General features: G+C 50.8%; 1 protein-coding gene across 1 annotated transcript; it reads right to left on the reverse strand.

The window, feature by feature from the left end:
* On the reverse strand, positions 1-2,204 carry LOC136552101 (transcription factor BC1-like). Its single transcript, XM_066543645.1, has 8 exons — positions 1,890-2,204; positions 1,453-1,599; positions 1,265-1,330; positions 1,107-1,175; positions 912-995; positions 658-813; positions 425-546; positions 1-269 (listed from the first exon to the last, which is right to left on the reverse strand). The coding sequence occupies exons 1-7, from the start codon at positions 2,112-2,114 to the stop codon at positions 451-453; spliced, it is 843 nt and encodes a 280-aa protein (XP_066399742.1). The 5' UTR covers positions 2,115-2,204; the 3' UTR covers positions 1-269; positions 425-450.
* Between the last annotated feature and the right edge of the window lie 9,434 nt (positions 2,205-11,638).

Genomic DNA, 11,638 nt, shown 5'->3' on the forward strand with positions numbered 1-11,638 from the left:
TTTTCTTTTTCCAAGCAAGTGGAGAGAGTACAATGGCATGCATGCAACCCTTGGGAAGAGCCCAAGAGCAACAGTGCCTAGATGAGGCGATACCGACAGAGACTTCAAATCTAACAACATGCATGTAACCAAGTTTACTGCTACTACTGCTAATGCTAGCTACTGCAGGTCCCCGTTACGGCCACCAGACAAGGGGATGGATTGCGTCCAACATCACAAACTCGTCTGGTGGCAGCTTCCACTTCCATAGATCTCAACATTATTGCCTCCTGCAGGTTTTAAAAACAAGAAAAAAAACATAATTATTTAAAATTAAATTTGATAAAGATATATACATTCTGCAGGATATATATACTAAGATATTGTCATATCACATATAGAGTTAAAAACACAAACATGGCTCCACCGAATTTTGCTGCATTACCTGTCGTCCTTTCACTCGCTGTCTCCCTACTGGAAAGAGCACATGTGGTTACTGAACACCACTTGATTGAACAGCTCTTGCCTTGGCTCACCTACTGTTTGCACCATGTAGCTGCCATTGTCCTGAAGATATTATGCAGACAGATCAGGCTTCAGGCTAAGCTGATCATGATACTTTGGAGCTGATGAACCCTGAATGATCATGTGGTAGAAGGAAATGAGCAGAAGACAAACCTGAGGGAAAAAGATGCTGGTGCCACCATCGCCATGGACCTCGTAGGATGGGGAGGAGGTGGAGGTGTGCGTGTCCATGATAGCTTCAGATGGAGGTCTGTTCTGGACAGAGGTAGGCATTGCAAGCGCCTCATGGTGGAGCATTCCTTCGATTTTCTGAAACACGTGAGTTGGAAGTTTGTGATTTGTGGACACCATGACAAGAGCTAAGAGGGGATGGCAAAGACAAGAGGGGATTGTGAGATGTTGCATACTTGAGTATGGTCACTGAAAGCATCACTGTCCATGCCAAAACCATACAGCACAGGGCTCAGGGAAGCAATCCTCATGGAAAGGAACTGCAACGCAATCCAGAAGTGGATTTTCTAGTTAGTAACATCTTTCTAACTAAAAAAAAGGGTCTGAACATGTATCATCTAATCTAGTTATTTATTTGCCATGTGTATCACCTCAACTTGGTTCTGCAAGGACTGCACATAATTGATAATCTCATCCAAAATGATGGCTTTCCCAGTGACCTGCATTAAAAAAGCATATGTCCCTCTGAAATTTAGTGCCATGCATTAAGATGCAAAGAGCAATTTATTTGATTGGTTGCAAGAGTAACCTTATCACAGCCAGGGACCAGGGCCTGCAGCACCCTCATCCTCTCACTGATTCTCTCCCTCCTCACCTGGAGGAAATGGCAGAACAGATGAGCAAAAGGAGGCCCATGCAACCATGCTAAATCTACAAAATCTACACAAGTCAACAACAAGATGGCGGTGAAAATACGCAGGCAATGGTGCACAGTACCCTCTCTGCAAGGCTGTGGCTGTCTGTGGCTTGCCCTCTCCTTGCCCTGACATGTATGTACCCCTTGGGCTCCTCCTCATCTACCTCCTTGCTGCTTCTGTCTCTTTTTCCTCCCCTCTTTTTGGTGCTTTCCTTTGAGTTTGAGTCCTGCTTGTTCAACCACACAAGATCAGTAAACTGTGAGTCATCACATGTCATGAAACTAATCTCTGTATACCAAGAATTTCCATCCAAAAAAATCCCTTCAAGAAATGTAATCTCTTGTTCTAAAAGTTATGATCAAACGTTGTGCTAGTGTTTGATGAGAACTAATCTTCATCAAGAACCACGGATTTTGCTTTAGAAGTTATGAGACATTTTTTTTCGAGAATGCTGAAGTTATGAAACATTGTTCTATTCCTTACATGCACCAGTAATCTTGTGGTAAACTAAACTACCTTGGAATGAGCAGAGCCGAAGCTGGCACTATCTTCCCTGGGCTTCTTGGGCTTCTTGTCGTCAGAAGCAGTGCCTTGTGGGGAGGTGTCGAGAACACCAGAAGAAGTCTCCAGCGAGGCTGAATCTGCCATGGCTGCGCCATGGCAGAATAAGAAGCTCGGCGTACCATGGGAGGCCCCGTCTAGGCCATGCTCCATCTGCGTGAGGTGTGGGAAGCTTGCCATTTGTCAACAACCAAGACCTTTGTGGTATGCTATCCTACTGCTTTTCAGTGTAGTTTTCTTGGCGAGGAGTTCGGAAGCAACGAGATGGGGTTCAATGGCGACTTGCCATTGGCTTATATACACAAGTAGCTGGGGTGGGGAGACGTGAGAGGGATAGAGGGATCACCAGCTCAGGTGAGTGAACCATTCATCAGTCTTATCGAATATCTACTAGTGTTGTCGAACATCCCACTAGCTAAGCCGACCACAAATCTCCACACACTATGGCTAGAGGTTGAAGAAGAGGGAGAACATATCATACACACACAGTACAAGACACCAGCGTTGACCGAAGCTCTGAATGAGAGATGACCAATCTGAATTCTCTTTACTAAGTTATCGTGGTAGTCTATTTATACAACTCTATCTATTTAGTCCTAGTACAATGCATATGCTGCAACACTAACTAGATAACATACGGGGCTGACTCTTGCGTCGGCCTCTACACGTGGCTACAGTGCTGCAGGTGAGCCGTTCGGCGCCTGCACCTGCAGCGGCTACAGTATCACAGTAGAAAGCCTTTTCGGCGTCGTCTTCCCCTTGCTATGTGTTCACACAAGGAAACAGTAGATTATTCTAACAATTCTTTTTCTAATCCTACTGATATCCCTTGTACCCCCTCCATGCCGATTATCTTCTTCAGCTCCGTGAGTCGAAGACGTCAGAGCGGCTTGGTGAGGACGTCCGCGAGTTGCCGACCAGTTTCGACGAACTCGATGACGATCTGCCCTCCATCAACACAGTCCCTGAGGAAGTGGAACTTCACGTCGATGTGTTTGCTCTGGTCGTGCAGGTACCGGATTCTTCGCGAGGGCGATGGCGGGACTGGTTGTCCACCTTCAGTGCTGGTGGGTGAGCTTCCACGCCGATCAGCTCGCCCAACAGCCGGCGCAGCCACACAACTTGGCACGCCGCTGTGGTCGCCGCTACGTACTCTGCCTCGCACGTAGATAGCGCCACCACCTTCTGTTTCAGCGACAACTATGAAATTGGGGCTGACCCGAGGAAGACGAGCACGCCAGAGGTGCTCCGTCATCCGTCGATGTCCCCCGCCATATCTGCATCGCTGAACACAGTGAGCTGCAACCTACTCCCGCCAGTCTTTAGGAAGATGATCACATGATCCACCGTCTTCTTGACGTAGTGCAGTAGCCACTTTACCACAGCCCAGTGATCCTCTCTGGGATTCTCTATGAAGCGACTGACGTAGCCCACAACGAACCCAATGTCCAGCCTCATGTGGACTAGGTAGCACAGGCCGCCGATAATGCTCCGATAGAGTGTTGCATCCACCTTCGCTGCGATGCTGGCCTTCATCAGCTTCAGCTGCTCCTCCATCGGAGTCACGCATGGCTTGCACTTAGCCATGCCGCTCCACTCCAACAGCTTGGAGGCATACGCGCTCTGATCGAGCGTGAGTTCCTCCTTCCCCTATCTCACCTCGATACCGAGGTAGTAGGAGAGTACGATGAGATCGCTCATTCAAAAATGAGCCGCCATCTCGCGTTTGAAGCTGTTGATGTCCTCCGTGCGCGCGCCGGTGACGATAAGCCGTCCACATACACGCCGACGATGAGCTCCTCCTTCCCCCGTCGCCGCGTGTAGAGCGCGTGCTCGATTGCGCACCGTTGAAACCCAAGCTTGCCTAGCGTGGCGTCAAGCTTGACGTTCCATGCTCATGGGGCCTGCCGTGGCCCGTATAGCACCTTGCGCAGTCGGAGCACCTGTGCTCCTCTCTCTTGATAGCAAAACCTAACAAAGACCATCTCCATCAGCTCACCATTGAGGAAGCCCGATTTAACGTCCAAGTGATGGACACGCCAGTCCTTTGCTGCTACCAAAGCTAGTAGCAAACGGACCGACTCTATGTGCGCTACTAGCGTAAAGACCTCTTCGAAGTCTATGCCCTCACGCTGAACAAAGCCTCGGGCGATGAGGCATGCCTTGTGCCTGACAATGGCGCCGAGCTCGTCCCGCTTGACCTTGTACACCCACTTCAGGCTGATCAGACGGCATCCTGGAGGTGGATCGACGAGCTGCCATGTCTCGTTTTCCTCGATCGCCTTCATCTCCTCCAGCATCGCCCGTCGCTAGTTTCCATCCCGCTCGACCAGCGCGAACATGGATGGTTCCTCTACGCTGACAAGCAGCAGCTCTATGTCATTGAGCAGCCAACCAGCCAGTCCTGAGGGTCCTATGCTGCCGACGATGTCGTCCAGCTTGTGGAACCGCACCTCCTCACCTTCATGGAAGGCATCCACAAACTCAGTGAAGTCACTTGGAGGTGAGGCGAACTCGATCGGCATTAATGAGTTCCCTGTTCTACCGAACTACTCGACGTAGCACCTGAAGTGCTCGACACCCCAGTTGCAGTGCTCGGCGCTACTTCTGGATAGCTCGTCATAACACCTGCAGTGCTTGGGCCCACTGTAGGAGTGCTCAGCCTCAGTCTTGGAGTAGTTGGCACCACTGTAAGATGTCTTGGCTCTACCACGGAAATGGTTCATCACCACTGCAGAACCTCCCGACGCTACTCCTAGCATGCTCGACATCCCTCCCGAAGTGCTCGACACTGTCCTAGGAGTGCTTTGCTCTACTGCTGGAGTGCTCGGCACCCTCTCCCGGAGTGCTCAGCACCTCTTCCCCCAGTGTCTCCACCACCGTGGATGACCAAGTGCTCGACGACTGAAGGTGCTGGTAAAGCCGCCAACTTCCCCCGTGCTTGGACTGGTCCAGTTCCAAGTCGCCTTCTCATCGAACACGACATCACACAAGATAAGCACCTTGTCTCCATGTGGGTCATAGAGCCGATACGTCTTGGTACCTTCCGTGTAGCCTAGGAACACCATAGGTGTGCTCCTGTCCTCTAGCTTGGTGAGGTTTGGCTTCGTCTTCCTGATGTGGCCGATGCAGCCGAATGTTTGGAGGAAGGACACGCTCGGCTTGCGCCCATACCAAGCTTCGAACAATGTCTTGCCCGTTAAGGCCTTGGTCGGAGCACGGTTGAGGATGAAACACCGTCGTGGTCACCGCCTCCCCCCAGAACCTTGCTGGTATGCCTTTGGCCTTCATCATGGATCGGGCCGTGTCGACCATTGTCTGGTTTCGTCTCTCCACCACACCATTCTGTTGTGGCGAGTACGATGCGGTGTGGTGTCGCCCCACACCCTTATCCATGTAGTACACAACGAACTCCACCGAAGTGAATTTGTCGCTGCGATCAATCCTCAGCACACGGAGCTTCTTGCCGCTCTCGGCCTCCGTGCACATCTTGAACTTCTTGATCACCATGGCCACCTCATCCTTGCTTGTTAGGAGTTGTAGCCACATGTAGCGACTGCAATCATCCACGAGTAGGAGGAAGTACCGCCGACCACCAGTTTGTAGCTGGCATAATCGGCCCATAGAGGTCACCGTGGATGAGCTCGAGAGCGTCCTTCGCTGCGATACTTGGCCGCCTTTGGGAGTGGTAGCCTCCTCTGCTTCTTGTCCAGACAGCTGTCACACAGCTCGCCTCCGTGCTTGATGTGGGGTAGCCCTCAGACCATCTTCTCCAGCTGACCAAGCGTGTCGAAGCTGAGATGTCCAAACCGGGCATGCCACATCACGGTTCCTCGGTGTGCCTTGCCACCAGGCACACTGGTTACTCTACCTTCAGGTCGAGCAGGTACAACCAATTCAGGGACCTCTTCACCTTGGCGAGAAGTCGTTGTTCCCGGTCCCTGATCCTAAGGACTTCGTCCTTGATTAGTACCTCGCTACCGCGCTCATCCAGCTGACCAATGCTGATGATGCTAGAATGCAGCTACGGGATATAATATACATCCGTTAGCGCGCGGTGCTCCCTGTTCTGGCACCTAAAGATGATGGTGCCGCGCCCTTGGATAGCCACCCTTGAGCCGTCACCAAACTTCACCGTACCGGTAACATCATCGTCAAGATCGGAGAAGGATGTCTTGGAGCCCATCATGTGGTTACTAGCATCAGAGTCCATATACCACCGCTGCTCCTGGTCGGTGCCCACACGCCCGAGGTGGACTTGGGCGCATGGTTCGTCGAGGTTGACAGTCTTCAAGACCTTCCTAGGTCCTTCCACCGTCGTTGCCTCTTCCTTCTCCTCAGCCTCGACGTTGTGCAGTGCACAAAACGTCGTCATCAGGATAGTGGCCTCATCATCATCATCAACTTGCGCCAGATGAGCCTTAGCCTTCTTCTCCTGCTTATGATTTGGGCACTCCCGTGCCCAATGGCCCATCTTCCCACAACGCCGATAGGCATTAGGGGTCGACCTGCTTTTTCTTCTCCGAAGAAGCCTTGCCGCGGCGCTTGCCATCGCCACCGTAGCTGGAGGAGGCTGCCTTCCTGGAATTCCTCCGAGCAGCCCACTCCTCTTCTGTCAGCAACTGTTTGCCACTGTCCTTCGTTGCTGTCGCCTACTCTAGGCGCTCGTCCACCGCCCGCAGATGGCCTGTCACATCCTCAATGGTGAGGGTGGACAAGTCCAGCATCGTCTCTATGGAGAGAGCGATCTGGATGTACTTTGCCGACACAGAATAGATATACTTGGAGGCCGCCTCTTCTTCAGTTGATGGTGACATCATGGCTCTTCAGCTTGCTGATGAACGTCTACAGGCGGAGGGAGAAGTCCTCCACCATTTCACCATCCTTGAACTTGAGATTGGTATACTCTTGCTTCAGAAGCTGGCCCGTCGCCTTCCTTTGCACGATCGGAAACCGACGCACATCAGCCGCAATAGCCTCCCACGCCTCCTTAGCAGAGCTCTTCGCCCCCAATGGTTCCCTGTACTCTGCCGATACAGCAACGAGGATAGCCTCCAACGCTGACATGTCAGCTTTCTTCATTGTCGGTGCCCTTGTCAACTAGCATTCCAGAGTCGTCGGGCTCTGAGCTTGACCTTCATGGTCACCGATCACTCTCCATAGTTGGTGCGAGTCAGTGTCGGCCAACTGGTGCCGCTGACCTTCCCGCACCGTGCGAACAACGACCTCCGGTCATGGCTGGGCAGCCACTAGCAGTGCCACTGTTGTCGCCCATCTCCGAACCGCCCGTCATCGCCAGCGGTTAGTCTGGCGACGACGCTTGTACTTGATTTGATACCACTTGTTAGCCCATAGGATCATCGGCTCAGGTGAGTGAACCACTCACCAGTCTTGCCGAGCACCCGCTGTTGCCGAGCACCCACTAGCTAAGCCGACCACGAACAAGCGTTATCCGTCCCCACATACTATGGCTAGAGGTTGAAGAAGAGGAAGAACAGAACATACACACACAGTACAAGACACCAGCGTTGGCCGAAGCCCTATATGGGAGATGACAAATCTGAACTCTCTTTACAGAGTTACCGTGATAGTCTATTTATACAACTCTATCCATCTAGTCCTAGTACAACACACATGTTGCAACAGTAACTAGATAACATACAGAGCTGACTCTGTGCCGGTCTCTACATGTGGCTATAGTGCTACAGGTGAGCCGTTCGGCGCCTGCACCTGCAGCGGCTACAGTATCACAGCAGGGAGCCTTTTCGGCGTCCACCTTCCCCTTACCGTGTGTTCACATAAGAAAACAGTAGATTATTCTAACGAGAGAGATGATAGATGATAAGACCAAATCATTACTTCTGTATTAATGGATATTGGCTGTGGTAAGAAATGGCCCCGGTGTCCCTTGTTGTAATAGGATGAAACAATTGAAGAAATGTCAATCAGCAATTCAGCATATTGATATGGTCATGTGGGTAGGGCCTCTGATCCTTTTTTCTAATTACTATTTTGTGCCCAAGTTTTTTTCCCTTTTGGAGTGACAGTCAAGTTGAGTATGTAAAAACCTTTTGCGTACCCTACTTTTGGTAGCATTTTTTTTGCGTATAAAATCTCAGAGCACCTTCGCATGGACTTTATTGCACAAGAAAATCCTAACGGCAAACAATCTAATGAACCGCAGATGGGATAATGATCCAATTTGCAAACTGTGTGGGATTGAGCAGGAGACACCGACACATCTTTTTAAGGATTGCCCATACACTAAAGAGGCTTGGGAGTACATCAAATAATGGTTTCAACTTTTGTCTCTCAACACAGGCGTGCACAAGTGGATCGCTCCATCAGTATTGGCGAAAATGTAGGAGAAAGGTGGACAAAAATCATAGAAGAAAGTTTGATGGGATAATAATATACTTTTAGTGGAACATTTGGAAGGAGAGAAACAGACGAACTTTCCAACAAAAATCTTTCAACCCAAGACAAGTTGTGGGCTTGTGTAAAGATGATATTAACCAGTACCGCATGGCAATTGAGACGCCAAAACAATAAGAACCAACGGTCTGATGGAAACTTAAGCTGATGCAAGCTTCGTTTATGGCCATTGCCTAGCAGTTGTGCTATCCAGTTTTATTTTCAGTTGTCAAGTAGTATGGACAGTTGAGTTTCAGTAGTTCTAGTTGTAAAAAGGTTTTTTTGTTTCTGTTTTTCTTTCCTGCTTTCGTTTGTAAAGTTTTTTTTTTCCTTCCTATTGTCTAATAAAATTTGTGGCAAAGTTTTTACCATCCTTTCGGGAAAAAAAAATCTCAGAGCACGAAGGAGCATCTGGCGGCAGAGTTGGCTAGTGTCGTAGAATGTTTTTTCTAGACGGTTAAGAATAAGCTGCTAATTAAACAGAACAAATGATGGATTAAACGAAAACGATGTGCGTAGTGTTTACACGTTATTTGCAAGGCTAAACGGCTGTTTAGACCGTACCATCATTTGATCATAGTATTATATATCATGTGGTGGTCTAGCCAACCAAGGTTTGATTTGATTTCTTCCTTGTACATTATTATTAGAAATGAGACTAATCAGAATAGGGCTCTTGTAAAACGGACACATAGCAGTAGCAGGTCGGCGGCAGTTCCATAGTCGTTCCAACCAATGCAAGCAAGCAAGAAAGAAATATGTCATCTTGGAATTCCTGTAGGCAAGACAATTTTTTAACTTTGACCAGTAATATGTGAATGAGAATTTGTAAAGCAATATTATTGTATCTCTAGTCCTATCTGTCAGAGGAGTCAAAGGGCCTATTGGGCCTTAGCCCGTTAGGGTTAATTAGTCGCTTGCTTAGGAGTCAAGTAAATATCTCTATATAAGGAGATGAGAATGTATCAATCTAATCAAGCAAGAGATTAGAAGAAAATCCCTTCTCTCTTAGCCGGCCGTGGGCGAAGCCCCGCGGCCGGCCTCCCCCAGCGCCCTTGCAGGCGCCACGGGTACTGTAGCACGCCAGCCGCCGTCGCGACCCTCGGCTCTCTCCTCTCAATCCTAGCACCCACATAACATCTGGTATCAGAGACCATGGCTGGATCCTACGCCGCTGTGCCCTTCTCCACACCGCTCGGCGCACATCCCTGGGCTGCGCCGGCCCTGTTCTCCACAGCGCCGCCGGACGGATCCTACGCCGCCGTGCCCTTCTCCACACCGCTCGGCGCACATCCCTGGGCTGCGCCAGCCCTGTTCTCCGCAACGCCGCCTGCCGGATCTACGCCGCCGTGCCCATCTCCACACCGCTCGGCACACATCCTTGGGCTACGCTGGCCCTGTCCTCCGTAGCTCCGCCCGTGTTCACCACCGCCACAGCCACTGTGGCGCCCTTGCCTGCGCAGCAGCCTGCACCTTCCACAGGCGCCTTCGGTGAGTGGATGGCGACCTTCGACCACCTGCAGCGCCAGATGGACGTCCTCGCGACCCTCGTCCATAACATTGGCGCACAGCCGGCGTCGGTGCCCTCATCCGCGGGCACGCAGTCGGAGGGCCTCATCCTCGGCGTGCCGGTGCCTCCATTCACAGGTGCACAGCCGGGTGATCAGATCGCCACTGCGGCAGCAACCGTGCAAGTGGCGCTTGCGCAGAAGAGTGATTGTCAGTCTGCGACGGTGCGATTACAGGCTGTAGCACGCGGCCTCCTAGCGCGGCGCCGACTGCAGGAGATGCGCCGGCAGATGCATGAGGCAGCCTTGACGGCGATCGACCTCGGCAAGGGGGGGCACGACCTCGCCCCGTCGAACGGCCAACAACAACCACGCCGACCCGTTGCTGTCTCCAGGCGCGAGCATGGTGCTGTTCCCGCAGGCGGCGCACTCCAGTTCTATGGGAGTGATGATAGAAGAAGCGCACTCCTCTTTGTCACCGGCGGAGACGCACTGCCTAGCGCTGCCGCGTTTCGCTGTCGGCCGCCATGAGGTCGTCTTCGCTGGTCGCTGTTGCGATTGATTCCAGACAACCGTACCCTATGCAACCCTCTCGTTTCGATGGTCTCCATGGGATCCAGGCGGCTACACGAGCCTGTCCAGCACGCGGAGGGTGTCCGCCTGCATCTTCAGGAGTCAAGAATAAAGAGTCGAGTTTATTTAAATAAGCCGAGATGTAAAAGGCTTGTTCTTAGGTGTTCAGTTTGTGTCTAGTGAAGCCATAGTTAGCATCATTGTTAGGTCGCAGCTCGAGGACGAGCTGCATGTCCAGGTGGGGAGTAGTGTTAGAGGAGTCAAGGGTCTATTGGGCCTTAGCCCGTTAGGGTTAATTAGTCGCTTGCTTAGGAGTCAAATAAACATATCTACTTAAGGAGAGGAGATGTATCAATCTAATCAAGCAAGAGATTAGAAGGAAATCCCTTCTCTCTTGCCGGCCGTGGGCGAAGCCCCGCGGCCGGCCTCCCCCAGCGCCCTTACAGCCCTAGACGCCGCTCATGAACAGTACCCGTGACACTGTAGCACCACGGGTACTGTAGCGCTCCGGTCGCCGTCGCTTTCCTCGACTCTCTCCTCTCAATCCTAACAGCCACATAACACTATCTGTTGAAGTATGAACAGGGTTACAGTTGTTTGTGAAGTGTGAACTACTTTACTGTATGCAGGCTAAGCATTCTTCTGATGCGTAGCAACAGAAGGTTATGAGATTTTGTGGAACTTCAGGGTAGAAGTAAATTAAATTTACCTGCACTGGTCCTGAATCCTGATCCTGGTCCTGGGTGGTCATAATGGAGAACTCAAACGTGGTTGCCGACTGAGCCTGATGAGATATGGGCTGCATCATGCGCTTCTGGTTTCTGTGCTTCTTCAGCCCCCGGCCTGCAACATCACCTACAAAGTAGCTGCGTCATTAACTGCAAGTAAAAACCATGTGACACTAACAGTAAAGATACTATAGTAACCATCAGAGTGGGAGTGGCACAAGGGATCTTCATGGCTGGCAGTGGTCATCAGGACGGCCTTTTGAGTGTGGCTGCACGCACGCATGCAGACGCTGGACGGTCCACGACGATCGATGCATGTCAGTCTACAGCCTTTCATGTTTTGTTTCTTACATTGGTGTTTTTTTTCCTTTTATTCCTTTTTCATTTTTTTTTCTCGAACATGCTTAAGCATGTATTTCATTAAGATGAGGTTTTCCTTTTATTCTTAAGAGGTGTAGATGACATAGTATACTATACGTTA

This window comes from Miscanthus floridulus, chromosome 4 (genome assembly GCF_019320115.1).
Source record: "Miscanthus floridulus cultivar M001 chromosome 4, ASM1932011v1, whole genome shotgun sequence".
NCBI lineage: Eukaryota > Viridiplantae > Streptophyta > Magnoliopsida > Poales > Poaceae > Miscanthus > Miscanthus floridulus.